Source organism: Sphaeramia orbicularis, chromosome 19 (assembly GCF_902148855.1).
Source record: "Sphaeramia orbicularis chromosome 19, fSphaOr1.1, whole genome shotgun sequence".
Lineage (NCBI taxonomy): Eukaryota > Metazoa > Chordata > Actinopteri > Kurtiformes > Apogonidae > Sphaeramia > Sphaeramia orbicularis.
In genome coordinates this window covers 9833612-9849426 of record NC_043975.1, presented here as the reverse complement: position 1 = coordinate 9849426, position 15815 = coordinate 9833612, and the positions used below count along the sequence as shown (strand labels likewise).

General features: G+C 35.6%; 1 protein-coding gene and 1 non-coding gene across 6 annotated transcripts in view; one reads left to right on the top strand and one right to left on the bottom strand.

Moving 5' to 3' along the window:
• The window catches only part of LOC115410551 (poly(ADP-ribose) glycohydrolase), a 49903-nt gene that overhangs the window by 12544 nt on the left and 21544 nt on the right, over positions 1-15815 (bottom strand). For all 5 annotated transcript variants that reach the window (XM_030122235.1, XM_030122237.1, XM_030122236.1 and 2 more), the window contains 4 exons: positions 11564-11643; positions 11413-11473; positions 10369-10444; positions 5109-5256 (listed from right to left, as the gene is read on the bottom strand). In XM_030122235.1, coding sequence (XP_029978095.1) covers positions 5109-5256; positions 10369-10444; positions 11413-11473; positions 11564-11643 — 365 coding nt within the window. The remainder of the gene's footprint in view (positions 1-5108; positions 5257-10368; positions 10445-11412; positions 11474-11563; positions 11644-15815) is intronic.
• LOC115410851 (small nucleolar RNA U3) lies at positions 8632-8836 on the top strand. The gene has a single exon (XR_003934144.1). It is a non-coding gene; the product is annotated as a small nucleolar RNA U3 (small nucleolar RNA).

The window sequence follows — 15815 nt, the reverse complement described above, 5'->3', positions numbered from 1 at the left end:
CCAGGCACTTTTGCTTATTTCACCGAAGAGCTAAGAGCCATTAGCTTCCCCACTGTATGCCAAAAAGTATCACAGGGGAATATGATTTACAACATGGCCACAATGCAGCTAAGACCGGGAATTTTATGGAAAAGGGACGAGTGATACGGGCAGGGTTTAATAAAGATGATGGAATGGAAGAGTCCATTAGCGGAGCAGGTCTCGGGCAGGTCTTCTAGCTATAATTAATTCTAGGCCCCAGTAATAAAGTTAAGTGGTGTAAGTGGACAAGGAAGAAAGATGGAAAGATAGCTGGCAAGAAATCTGAAGGTGACTCCACCAAAGCAAGAAGCCCAATGCAGTGGAATGACGGCTGCTTGGGAGGGTGGGGCTTCCCGCTCACCCCGCTGTTTATAAATCGACTTGTTATGTAATGTTAAAGATATTTAAACATTTCTGTATGATGGCCATTTCATTCTCTACCTCTTCCTCTACCTCATGTATCAACATTAAGCAATTCCCTGATACTGACTGTGGCTCAATGACTGAACTAAAAGGCTAAGGCTTCAGAAAATGTTCTGGTTTGTCTTTCACCCCATCTATGTCACTTAGCCACAGATCCATTAGCTTCTCCTGTGCAAGTATATTTTAGAAAGAGGTTGCAAATTATATTTTTTTTCAAAAAAAAACACCAGATTTTAGTCAAAACTATTCAAACAGAAGAGACAGATTGGTACTTTATGGAGAGGTGGTTGAGTAGTATTTTTTATTTCAATAGCTAATGCTAATTATTTAGGCCCTATCCATACGAAAAGGTTTTGGTCGCATCAGATAGGCCTTTCGTCAACATGAAACCGATGTTTTCAATCACTGAAACCGCAACTTTTTGAGTGCCCATGCTACAACAGCTATTGAGCTTATTGGAAATACTGAATCAAAATCTTCAGCTACTCTTTCATTACAATGAACAACAAACAACCATAGCTAACAATATTCACAACATGCCCTTGGATCTACTGTGGGGAGGGGCAACCAGAAGGGCAACCAGGAGGAAATATCGGATCAGATCTGGTAGAACCAAGCAAGCTTTATTCATGTGCTCCAAGTCTTCTCCATTTTTTGCGAGAACATTACAATGCCGCATACAGTCCTGGCATGTGTACTACATCGTTTTCAGTTGTTTTCAGTGGTTTCGTGGGGACATAGATATTTCCTGAAACGACTCCCTGTTTGTGGAGCACTTTTTTGAAAACGACAAAGAAAAACATCAGACAGAAAAAGATCCATTTTTGTGTGGACGTGGCCTTTAGAGTAAGGTGGCCAATGTATAATGCTAATAAGCTATTAGTTTTCGCATGAGATAAATACATTTAAAATTAACAATTATTCAACACTATTATGCCTGCATTATCTGTCGTGCACTTTAGTAAAAAATGTGTTTGGGCTAAATAAATGTCTACACCAGGGCTGCACAATTAACTGGAATCAAAATCCACTACAATTATATAATTGTAAAGGATTTAATTTTGAAGGTCCAAATTTAGGACGAGAGAGGGTGATCTAACTGCAGAAAAAAATAGAAAATAAGTACATAAATAAACATAACCTATGTTATTTGTAAAACACAATATGGATAAAAATACTGAGAAACACTGCAACAAATGATTATATTGTGTCTTCATGGTATTTTTTACATTCTCATGTAAAATACTTGTAAAATGCTCCAGAGTTTAGTCAAAGTTTAAATTGTTTTAAATGATCTATCTCTAGAATTCTGAAATATGTCACATTCTGAACTTAAATACTCATTTTAAACCACAAGTAACTATTTCAATTCTGACTCCACAGAAGAAAATCAGACTTTAAACTTAGTTGTAGATAATGATGCGTGCTAATATTATCCATATAGAGTATTTTTGGTTTAGTGACACTGAACAGAAAGAGGTAATGTTTAGTAAAAGAGGTTCAGTAATCTATGCATTTTTCTTGATAACCAAGTAACTGCTAGCAAAATGGTAACTGGAACATTGCAATATAATTTTCCACCAAACTGCACAGCTCTATGCTATGAAAGAATGAGCAAATGCTAATTATGTCATAACATACTTTACTGAATGGTTTAGAGCAGGGGTGTCAAATTAATTTTAGTTCAGGGGCCACATTCACCCCAATTTGACCTCCAGTGGTCCAGACCAGTAAAATAACAACAGTGAAAAAAGTAAAATTATATTACGATCAGGTTTACATCTACAAAGTTTCCTTAAAAATCTGAATAACATGAACAACTTGAATCGTCTTAAGAAAAACAAGTGCAATTTTAACAATGTTATGCCTCGGTTTTATCAGTTTATCATTTACTCATGTGCATTACAATCGCACAAAATATTTAATAACAGGCAGAATATGGATAAAATTGAGTTTACTTTTCTTAAGACATTTCTGTTTCTTTATATTTGTTCAGGTTATTCATGTTTTTTGTAAAAGTATAGTTTGGTAATGTAAACATTTTCATGTAATTTTACTTTTTTTACACCAAAAAAACAAAGAGAGAATTTGGGGTTGTCATTATTTATAGGTTATAATGATAATATTTTACTGGTTCTGACCCACTTGAAATCTAATTGGGCTGTATGTGTCTGTATGTGGAACCTGAATTAAAATGATTTTGACACCATTGATTGTTAGTATCTTCAGTGTAATTTTTGCATTTTACAAATTCATCCTGCGGGCCAGATTGGACCCTTTGGCGGACCAGATTTGGCCCCTAGGCCGCATGTTTGACACCTGTGGTTTAGAGATATTGGATACCATTTATCAAAGCAATAATAATGACAAACCAAGTAATCCTCTATTTTGGATAGATTTTTTTAAATTATCATTTAAAATTATTCAAAAATATTGCATTTCTTTTGCCTTCTACACTGAACGGTTATTTTCTAGACAAATACATTAAAAGGCAGGTCTGTTCTGAAGGACAGGTTAAAACTACACCCACACAGACAGACACAGAAGTCATCAGCCTCCTGTGGTGCTTCCTTAAGTCTTGGCTCTTGTTATTGGATCTGCTGGGTTGTCCTGACCTTGTTTATGGCAAACACTCAAAACTAAAGTACAGTTAGACGGAATTACTCAACAGAACAGAACTTAGCAATCAGGACTGCCCAACTGATGCGACTCCTACACAGCCAATCAAAAAGAAACATATGACAAGGACAGACACAGAAAACATGGCAATCCTTTAGCCTCTCGCTGTGTCAGGATGGGGTAAATTGAAGCTCTGCGATGCTTACTCCATGCTGTGTTTAACCCCAAACATTCACGTCTGCTTCTGCTTGCCAATACATATTTATAAAACCATAAGTCATTTTACTAGAAGGTGTAAGATCCACCCTAGTCCACCTAAATAAAATAACTTATGTATAAATTAGGGCTGCACGATATTGGAAAAAACTGACATTGCGATTTTTTTTAACCCTGCGATATGTAAAAATACTCAGGACTATATAATAGCTATGTGGTGCTGACGTAAATAGTCAAACAAATTAGCTGTGTTGCCTCTTGTTGTGGCAACAGGTGCATTAAGACACTATTGACAAAGAACACGTGTTTCAATATCATCCTTCTTGTAGCCAAAATAATTCCAGATAACTGACGTTGCTTTTCTTTTTGGCACCAAGTCTTCATTTATGGTGATTTTCTCTTGTTCGTTGCTCATTTTTCAATATTGTTACCAGCGACTCACTCCAAACGGATTAAGAACGATTGTGATTGGTGGATGGCTGTGTGCAGTGTGTTTCAGGTACCCTTGAAATTAGACGAGAGCACGTTGAGTTCATTTGCCTCCTACATCGCAGGACCTACAAAGTGACTACTGCGCACATGTACATCGCGATGACAATGCTTGAGCCATATATTGTGTAGCTCTAGTATAAATTGTATGAATTTCTACAATTCATGCATAGAATGTGAGCAATGTTCTAAATGTAAAGACAGATAATTACATTGTTAAAACAGGAAGAGAAAATTCAAGAAGACTGTAATGCAATGATAATATAAACCATAAAAAACACCGACAATAGGATAAGACAATAGGTAGAAAAAGCTCAAGCAGAAAGATATGTTAAAAAAAGTGTGTAGTAAGATTTGGACGTTTGTCAACAACTTCAGAGCAGATTGTATATGATGAGAGATCCACGAGTTGCGTGGTTCTCTGTGTCTTTTATTTATTTTATTGTTTTATGTACATTATTGTTGTAGTTTTATGTACTTATTTATTGTTTTAAGTATATTTCTTTCAATTGTTTTTATGATGTGCAGCACTTTGGACATGTTCTTGTTGTTTAAATGCGTTATATAAATAAAGCAGACTGGATAGGATTTGGGATGTAGCATGTCTTTTTTAAAAGTTGGAAAACTAGCAAAAGCCACAAGTATTAGCATTTTGTGTTTTTAGTTCCTGTCACAATCTGGTAAAAAATAAGAAACTTGCTTTCCAGATTTTATCACTGTCAGTTATAGATCACATGTTTTTTAAATGTAATGTAAATGAAGGCAGGTGAAAATCTAAAACATCTCATATCTGATCTGGATCAACAGAATAAAATAATATAGGAAGGGTTAGTTTGGATTTATTGAGTTGATGCTATGCTGCCAATCTCCAGTCTCATTTGGTCTGTTTCTGCTGGTGTGTGATTGCTGTGTTTACACATTGTTTCAGACTCTTTTACAATGAAATCACACACAAACTAAACAAACAAGATTACAGCAGGTCAGCAATTATGGTGTTCTCTGATGTAAAATTACTGTTTTTGCTAACCGAGTCAGGTGGTTTTATAGAGAGAGATGTACAGCTTCAATTCACCTTCACAAATGACTCTAATAGCAAGATAAAGTGGTAAAAATATTCTCAATATAGTGTACATTTAGACTAACATTGTTTTTTTGATAGCTAAAGCTTGCTTAGTATTCCTGTCTGCTACAAATTGAGGGTGTGTCAATCACCGTCTGTTGTAGCTGATATCTGATTATAGTTAAATGCCTCCTACTCTGGCTTCAATAACCAACAGTAAAACAGCAGCTGTTATCCCTTCAGTGAACTTTACAATGGAGTGGTTGAACCAGTGACCTACCTGTGATTATCAGACATTCATTATGGTCCAGAGCTTCGGTGAAGAGGCGGGAAACGATAAGCTCAGGGTTGATCAGAAATCGGATTTCCTCTTGAACTAAACCAGTGCTGGTGACGCCTCCACCCACAAACTGATTGGCAAAATCCACCTGCAAGTCAAAAAAACATATGACTGACATCCAGTTTTAAAACGTTACTGTAGACACACAGCAGATTATAATAGCTGACTGTTTAATTCTACTGTATAACCACATAATTTTAATAACATAACAACTTTTGCACACTTATTTAGTACATATTAGGGCTGTCAAAATTAACACATTAACACAGATTAATCCAGTGGTTCCCAACATTTTTTGGCTTGTGACCCCAGACATTCAAAACGAAGACTTTTTTTTTTTTTTTTTGCTAAAATTAATTTGTTTTTGAACATGTAATAGTTTGCTATACTATTTTACAAATAATCATTAATTTTAGATGACATTTAGTCTATATAATGTATATTATTATGAACGGAGGCAGAAAAGCCAGGTGTAGATTACTGCACAAAGTGAGAATTTTATTTTCCTTGGTCAGGAAATGTACAGTCAGTCCAGCTTGGATTTACAAGGCTGACAATTAATACTGAACAAACAAGAACTCAAACTATGAATTATGAAAGAGCTGCAGCATCTGAAACTGACCACAATGAACATTTGAAAGATAAACAGTACCACAGTGCTTCAGTTTCAGATTCAGAGTTTGTCATGTCTTTTATGGATTGTGATTGTCTCTCTCAACTCACCATATATTCTTTATTAGTAAATTGTTGGGTTTTTTTAATCAATTACTAGAAATTTCAGGCGACCCCATTTAATTTCAGGTGACCCCACATGGTGTCCCGACCCCAAGGTTGAAAAACACTGGATTAATCTATAATCATGATTAATCTAATTAACAATTTTCACACAAATAACCCATCTGCAGCACAGAATGACTCTAAACATCTCTGGCAACGCATTTCGGACAGTTTGTCCAAGTAGAGTTAGCACAACGTGTGCGCAAATGGTTAGTTGATCAAGTAGTGACAGGCAGCAGAACCACCAATAAAGATGGAAGACACTAAACAGTACGTTGGCCCTCTGAATGGAAATATGAGGATAAAAAAACCGAGAAAGTATTATACACACTCCGCAGGAAAGAGTTTTCTTTTCAATAAAGCACTTTCATTAAAATAGCACATTAACACGAAGCATACATTAATTGGGGATTCTGCTAGCACTGTGGCTAAAGTGTAGCCCAGCTTGTGACAAACACGTGAAGTGCATATATATTCCCTTCTTTCTTGAGTCTGTTTGCTCATGCAAAAATGAAACACGATTAATATAGACTAAAAATGAATGATATTTAATCAAGATTAATTGAAATTAATCCACAGCAACACTGTGATTAATCTGATTAAAAGTTTTAATCGTTTGACAGCACTAGTACATATTGTATAAATTGCTGTTCTAATTGTGTTTAGCAGAGTGTTTAAGAAATATATATAGCTATATCTAACTATATATATTCAGAGCTATATGTGATTTGTATATTTTAAAGCTTTATATATATATATTTTTTTTCTTATTATTGTTGTATTGAAAATTTCTTTCTTGCTACTTTTTATTATACTAAATACAAATAAAGTATTCTGATTCCATGGGTTTTTTTTAAGTCACAAAAACCTGAAAATACATAAAGAAATATCAAAACTTATTTTTCTAACAATTTTCTCTGAGACACTAAGAGGAAAAACACCTGATGAAAGGGTCTCAGCCTTCTTTCTTCTACTTTTGACAGAATCGCTGACAAACTGATTGGGAAGGTGGCTGGAGGTGCTAGTACTACTCAAAAATCTGTCCCTGACGCCAACATGAGCTCTCCCCAGGAGCAGCACTTAAGTGTACTACTGCCACTAGCACATATCAAAAAAAGAGAACAGTCCAAAGTAAACATCTCCCTCCAGACATGACATACTGCTAAACTGACTACTGACTGATGTATTCTTGTATACAGTATAGTATGAAGCTCTTGCTTTTTGTTCTGTCAGGTCTTTGTACAGATCTATGAATGAGAATAATTTTTCTTTGTTTATTTCAGTCTGTTTAGGATTCACAAGAGAACACACACCTCATCTTCAGCTCAGACATAAATGTGACAACTGCTTTTGTTGGAAAGCATAGCAGACATGCAGACTTCAGTTTCAGTGATGGGAGATGTATTCAGATCCTTTAACTACAGACAGTAATCAGCAAAATATCTTTAAGTATGAAAGGTAAAAATAGAACTGTAATAAGTCTAGTCAAAGTTTTACTGTTGTATGTAACGTCTTTGGATTTATATTACAGCTGAATTTATGTTCATGTTGCATTTCAGTGATGTATAAGGTGCTGTTTAAGGTTTAATTTACTCATCTGATTTACTTTATGTTTGACTGATTAATTTAAACTACATTAAGGCATCACTGTTCTGCTGAAACCACCACCAAAAATTATTAAACCACCCTTGTTTTCTTCAATTTCTTGTTCATTTTAATGCCTGCTACAAGTAAAGGTACATTTGTTTGGACAAATATAATGATAACAACAAAAATAACTTTTTACAACAGGAATGAACAGGCATGTTTTGTTCTTTCTTGAAAAACACAAGGCACGTTTTTCTTAGATCTTGAAAATTTGATCTGTTATACAGTCGCGGAAAAAATGATTAGACCATCAAAAGTCATCAGAAACAATGGTTATGCAATCAAGTACTAACTCCTGTGTGTGTCATGTGACTAAGACAGACAGAAAAGAAACCATGGAATGCCTAAAAGCACTGTTTTTGGCAGTACAATGCCATAGCTATTGATGTAAGAACTGAAGTGATTTTGGTTATTTTCAAGAAAACCATGGAAAATGTGGAAACGTAGTCAGTCTGATCCAAAAGAACCAGATGTGGAAAGGAAACTGACATGCCTGGTGTCACATGGCTGGGGGTACCGATCAATATACTGAGGAGAATGCCTGAATGGGGCAGACCACTTCATCCACTGAAGGATGTTCCTGGACACCACACTGTGATGATAAGGGTTTGAGCAATTCTCTCTTTGTTAAACTCCTTGGTGTCATTTTATACCAGCTTATCTAAGGCCTTATTTTTCAATGATGAGCGAAATGTTCACTTGCTGCCTAATACAGTCATGGTAAAAAATATTAGACCATCTAAAGTCATCAAAAACAATGGTTATACAATCAAGAACTAACTCCTGTGTGTATCATGTGACTAAAACAAACAGAAAAGAAAACATGGAATGCGTAAAAGCACTGTTTTTGTCAATACAATGTCATGGATATTGATGTAAGAACTGAAGTGATTTTGGTTATTATCAAGAAAACCATGGAAAATGGATAGATATCAACTCTGAAATTAAACTATTATGAGCTATTTTTGTTGTTATCATTATATTTGTCCAAACAAATGTACCTTTAGTTGTACCAGGCATTAAAATGAACAAGAAACTGAAGAAAACAAGGGTGATCTAATAATTTTTTCCGTGACTGTAAAGGGTTTAGTCCCGCTAGCCATGATGAAGAGCTGTAATATTCCCTTCTGAGCGTGAAGTGGATAGAGAACAATGATTCCGTTCATATGTCCTCTATCACTGATGACCGTTTGGAATTTCCCCTTGTGGGACAAATAAAGGAATATCTTATCTTATCTTATAGCAACCTTAAATATGAACATCAGTACAATACTGGAGTATAAGTATTACATTCTAGCGCTGTCTGATTTGTTGGCCTCCAGACAGCCTAGACCAACCCGGTCACAACCCCAGGAAGAAGCTAAGAATGGGTGAGTAGCACATCTCCCCAAACTGGTCACTCAACTCTGGGACAGTGAGCTGGCGTCTAAAGTCTGCTTTGACAGGCTGTCAGCGCCTCTCCCCCCACCCCACTAGAGCATCCATCAATCCAGGCTGCTGCGTGCCCCCGGAGCTGGTCATGTGTGCGCATCAACTGTCAGCTCGTGGCAACTGAAGGCAAACAAAAGGTGAAAGGCAGAGCGGGCCGTCCTGACAGTGTAAAGGAAGTACGGCCGACACAAAGAGCAGAGGAGGCTCAGAGGCCTCGACCTCAGTCCCAGCACACACTCCCTCCGACGTGCCACCGACTCCCTCAAAGGCCTTTTCACAGTCGTAAGCATTCTGGGGGCGACAGACTCCAGAATACGGGGCTCAATGACTGACTAAAATAGGGGAAAAGAGGACAGGCAGCCCAACACTTCTACGTCTGTCACAATCAAAAGACTTTAACGTGCACTTAATTTTCAAACAAAAAAATTCTGATTAACAATTGAATTTTTTTCAAAATTTCTTTCTTTTAATAACCGGTGAATACTGTTTGTCATTGTTGTTACTGTTCTGTTTTTGCCTGTAGTTTGTTTCTGTTTTTGTATCAATGTTTGTTTGTCCTGTTCTCCCATCAGGTAATATCCATACAGTAATAAAAGAAGTAAATCCAACTAATAGGAGGAATTGATCTGAGGTTCAAACCTTCTCAAATCAAAACTGTCAAGCAAATCCATAGCCCCAGTACACTCATATTGGAGGCCAACTGCTGAAAACAACAGGGTAAATAAAGATAAATAAATTAAAAAATAACAGGTAAAAAAAATATGTATGAATATGCGACTGAAAACATGATGTTAAAGCTGCAATAATTAGAAATAAGGGGGAAAAGAATCTAAACATCTATGTCTGCAACATTCTAAGCACAGACTATATACAAAGATGACCAAAACAAGGCTGTTTAGTACCGCTATAGAAAAGCAAAACCAAAATGTTACAGATAGAGGAGGTAGTCGAAGAGTGGCAGTATTAAATCTGTAGAGATTTAAAGCCCAACTGCCGTTAAACCACAGCAGTAGAAGTGGACATATCACTATTTAAACCTACAATAGTGGAAAACATGAAATAACAGAACATAAATATGACATTTCTTTCTTTCATTTAACTGTTTTTACACATGTGACCTGAAATAATTCATATCATTATGTAGAATGATCACTGTCAGCTCCAATATTCATGATTGGGTAAGCTGAAATAACCTGTGACAGACTTAAAAACACTGAGATTTCTCAAGGAAAAGCTTGGGTCTCTGCAATATAAAGTTCCCCTAAAACACACAAATAAATAGCCTTTTTACTGTATTTACTATTTATATATTTACTATGTATATTTCTTCACTTCTGTGTCTTACCTGAAGCATCCCATGACCATCATCTTCAATGGTTCCTTCACATGTAATGTGGAGTCTGGTGAGCTGAGTCTGTGAACTGAAACAAAAAAATGAATTGTTTTTCAGTTAGTGGGCACAGGTAAAACATAGGGCTTTGCTTTCTTTTATACTAACTACAGTATTTACAGTCACAGAAAAAATTACTAGACCACTCTTGTTTTCTTCAATTTCTTGTTCGTTTTAATGCCTGGTACAACTAAACATACATTTTGTTTGGAGAAATATAATAATAACAACAAAAACAGCTCCAAATAGTTCAATTTCAGAGCTGATATCTATCCATTTTCCATGTTTTCTTGATAATAACCAAAATCACTTCAGTTCTTACATCAATATCTATGGCATTGTACTGACAAAAACAGTGCTTTTAGGCATTCCATGTTTTCTTTTCTGTCTGTTTTAGTCACATGATACACACAGGAGTTAGTACTTGATTGCATAACTATTGTTTTTGATGACTTTTGATTGTCTAATAATTTTTTTCGCGACAGAGAAAAGTAACACACTACTATTCTAGTATTGACGATAAAATATTCCTTCTTTTGCACTTCATGCTTGTGTATGGCCAAAATCCTCTTTAAAAGTTATGTTTTACTTGACATTAGGATATGTACCAATTTATTTATTTAATTTATTTTATTTAATGGGTTTAATGTCCAATCATATGACACATTAACAACAGTATTTTAGTATTTAGTTGTAATGTTCACTCTATTATAAAGCATTTTGAGCTACATTTTCTTGCAAAAAGCTGAGCAACTGATAGGTAATATGGCCAAAAATGTGAATTTTATTTTAATTTTCTGCCAAAATGAAATACAAGACAAAAGATGATTCTAAAATAGTTTTCCTTACTAAAACTATACACCATATATATCTGCGAAGAATGTTCACACCAAACAAACAGGTTGTGTTTCTCAGTTTTCTTGAGGAACCATGATCTTCAGAGGATTTAGATGAGACAATCTAAATCCTCTGAAGACCATAGTTAATAAATTACCACACCTTTTCCAATCCACAGGTCTCTCCAAACATTTTCGTGTGAATGTTACAAGTCCGTTTGGTCCTGAAACCCCAAAGAAATGGATGAGAAATTTAATTTAACAATAATGAAAACAAACAACTTGAAAAAGTGAAAGTTAATCAAGACACCTACTTTGTTCAGTGACACTTGTGAAATAACACATCAGGGTTTTCAGTTTCTCAATCTTCTTGAGAGAGGAGCCTTCAAACAGCCTGACAAAAAAGAAGCACATTTTCTGATTCATTGATTTGATTATTGTTAACCATACTAAATTAATTAATTATGCTTTTTTTCTGCCTATGTGCTTCGCAAATGTATAACTTGTAATAGTTTTATATTGATAAGTAATGCTGTTTTTAAAGCAAATCTTAAGAAATCTGTAATCAATAATGAAACAATGCTAAATTAATGTAAATATGCTTTTTTTCTGTCTATGTGCTTTGCAATTGTAGACATTGTAAGAGTTTTATATTGATAAGTAATCATGTTGTTTTTAAATCAAATCTTAAGAAATCTGTACTCAATAATGAAACAATGCTTAATTAATGTAAGTATACTTTTTTGTTTTTTTTTCTGTCTATGTGCTTTGTAAATGTATAAATTGTATTACTTTTATATTGGGAATGGACCCCAGGAAAAATAGTCTCTACTTTGGTAGAGACTAATGGGGATCCTTAAATAAAGAAATAAAGAAATTATTGTGTATATTAAACTACATTAAAAACAATATCATATCATATCATATAAGCTCGGCTGCTTATTACTCCTACTTTCTATTTGAACTTAAAGTGTTGTTGTCATTTAACCCTATAACACCAAACGTATCATATTTGATACATGAGATTTGAAGCCCTCTACATGATCAGTGTGATATTTTTTTTTTCTTGAAAAACCTGATGTATACAATTAGATACATGCAATACACTGATAATCCACCAGGGGGGAGGAATTTGTTCACCAGAGGCCTTTCCAGTAACACTACAAGACTGACATTAATGAGGAAGGAGGCAGAACTTTGCCAATTTTCAAAAGGAATTACCAATTTGTTAGACATGTTTGTGTCATACAGTTGTCCCTCACTATAACGCGGTTCACCTTTCGCGGCCTTGCTGTTTCGCATATTTTTTTTGTGTAATTTTGCATGCTTTTTTGTACGGCGTATGAACGCGCATTGTGTTCTGTGTCCTGATTGGCTAAGGGAGAACCTGCGCATTGTGTTCTGCGTCCTGATTGGCTAAGGGACTGCAGACCATTGTTAATCAATCTCTTCCGTGCTGTGTTTCCTGTACAGTACAGAATGCATTCGGCTTGCCAAATTTACATAAATGTTCGATCGCTAGCAGTGTGACTCTGAAGTGCTGTATGTTTGCAAGTTTTCTCCCTAACAAAACCCACAATGTCGACGAAACGTTCTGCACCGACAAAGACACCTGCGGTCGCACCCAAAAGGCAGAGGAAGACGCTAACCATCACACAAAAAGTTTGACTTCTGGACATGCTGAAGAAAAGTAGAAGTTACGCGGCTGTATTCTATAACACTGTACTTATTTTTTAAAATCTACAAAGGTTTGAACTTTGAGAATGTTTAAAAATGAGAGAAATGTGAGAAAATGTTAATGCCTGTATGAGAAAAGTGTACAGTGTGTGGTGAGGGGTTTTACAGCCTTAAAACATATATAATATTTGTAAAAAATAAAGCTGACTACTTCGCGGATTTCGCCTATTGCGGGTTATTTTTAGAACATAACTCTGCAATAAACGAGGGACCACTGTATTATGTTTTTGTTTGTTCAAAAATAATAATGCTTGAGCACTGAGACCCTAAATGGAAATTGATATTTGAAAAAAATGTCATGTGGTTGTTCAGAAGGGCCAATAAAGGCTCAAATTTCAAAGAACTGGAATTTTCTGTCAATGATTTAATGGTTCAGGCTTTAGAGGGTTAAATTCTTTTTGCCTTTTGTTCACCTTTATATTTTATTCCTACTTATGTTCAAAATAAAGTTTGTCATTATAATTCAGCATTTCCTGGCCACGGAATCACGTAAATTCATCGGAAACAGGAAGACATGGAAAAAAATTACACTAGTTGGGAATAAATGGTGCTGCAGAGACACAGGACCTCCACTCTGGCCATGTGAGTTCAGTCATGCTTCAGCTTTTGATATGAATTAGTTCAACTCTCACTCAGTTTCCCTTTCAGTCACTAGCCGATTATGTAGGAGCTCCTTTGCTGTTACGACAATGAAGTTGCCCCCGGGCCTGCCATCACTGAGACGCACTCGTGCCACTTCACAGCACTCATACAAAAAAAAAAAAAAAAAAAAGGAACAGAAAAGGAAACAGGGCTTCCTCCTTGGGGATACATTAAGAAGCCCTGTGTCCCTTTTAAGCAACAAACTCCTCAGGGGGGCAAAGGGTCAATCCCCATGAAGAACAACACACATATGCACATTTATACGCAAACAGCAGCCGGTAGTGAGGTGCAGAAGGCGGGTCTGAATGTACCAGCATAAGAAAAAAAAAAAAAAAAAAAAACACCATCAAGAAAAGTCTATAAAGAGCTCCACTGCAGCCTCACATGCAAGGTAAAATGAGATTGTGAGTAAAATGAAATACTGACAAAGGCTTGATGCACTGAACGCCTTCAGGGGCCGAGGAATCCATTCATCAGAGCCCAATCCTGCATTCATTTCCTTTTTCTGTCAGCGTGGCTGTTAGAAACCATCGCGGTCATGTATTCCTTGGGGCAAAATGTCTTTAAGTTGAGTTAGCCACTGGCCAGAGCAGGCTTTTAGTAATGGAGCACAATATGGTCTTTGGAGAGAAGAGAATTAATACACTATTATATAATATCGATACACCCCCCACACACACACCCGTGCACAGAGGGCTATGATGTAACACAGGAAAGCAGTACTGAGGACTAACAACTGGGTTTCTGCATCTTCAGCACAAGCAAAGTTTTCTCAAAAAATAAGACTATTTAGTCAGGGATATTTTATCTAAGCGAAATGCACTTCAATGAAAAGAAATAAATGAAGGTACCTGAATAGTTATAGCATTTCCATTAAGATAAAAGGTAAAAACTAATTTGTCCTGTGAAATAATGTAATAAAATATGGAAATGATTTAAACGAAAATGTACTATTGGAAAAAATGGCACTTTTTCATTCAATCTGTGGACAGTAAACAGTATGTAAATGTCTGAATGTACCTGTGACCATTTCTGTTTGTTTTGTTCCTTACACTAAAACAATTAAAAAGAAAAAGTACAACAAAAAAAAAAAGTACTGTGCTGCTGTACATATTTGAAGCGTTTGTGCTTCATTTTAATATTTCTATTTTATGGCATCTCGTACTTTATTTTTTATTGACATTCACATTCAGTATATCACATGTACATAAAGCATACATTTGTTCTCAGCTCTAAATGCCAGAATAATATTTTTGTTTTATGTCAAAAAAACAAATAACAGAAAGAAAATAAAAGGGAAAAAAAAAAAAAAACTGAACAAGTAGGGCGTGATCTTTGCCATTCAGTACAGTCTCATCTCGTACTTTATACTCCATTACATCCCAGTGGCAAATAATTAAAGCAAGGAGTCTAAAACTTCTTATATGATCCTGGGTTCCTACAGGTTTCTACAAGTAAAATTTAAGACTTTATAAGACAACTTAGAACGGAATTTAATACCTATTTCATGGCCATAGTGGCAAAAATTTGTGAAAATTTGTGAAATTTATCTATTTACTCCAATGCCTTGATTCCCACCGTTCCAAGTCATTTCTCACCAGGGGCTGCAAAGTTAGTGATAACTAGTTCCTAATTTCAATATAAATTGTCAGGTTGGAACGGGTGGAACTGGGTTGACTAATGTTATTTTACTTGCGACTTGAACATTTCCCAGAGACATTTAAAGACATTTATGGCAGTTTATGGCAACGTAACTTACGACCTACCATATCAAATTGTATACCGTTTTAAGACTTTTTTTAAGGTATTAAATGCAGATTTGTAAATTCAAGACTTTTAACACTTTTTAAGACCCCGAGGGAACCCTGTGATCCTGGCAAGGTTTCACACACAACTGCACAACTTAAAAGAATGGAGTTTGATACTGAAACAGCAGTGTTTCTTCGATACGGGTGAGTTTGATTCTGAGGCTTATGAAGATATAAAGTTATTACTTGATGTTATTATCTTTGCAAAGTTACTGTTTGTTGATCCACGGTTCAGACTAAACTGTGACAGTTCTGACCATATTTGGACAATTCCGAACTGATCTTTAGTGCAGCTATTAACCCTTGTGTGGTGTTCATATTTTTGTTATTCAGCCAGTGTTTGTGGGTGTGGTGGACCTGCTCCATTTGTGGGTTTTTA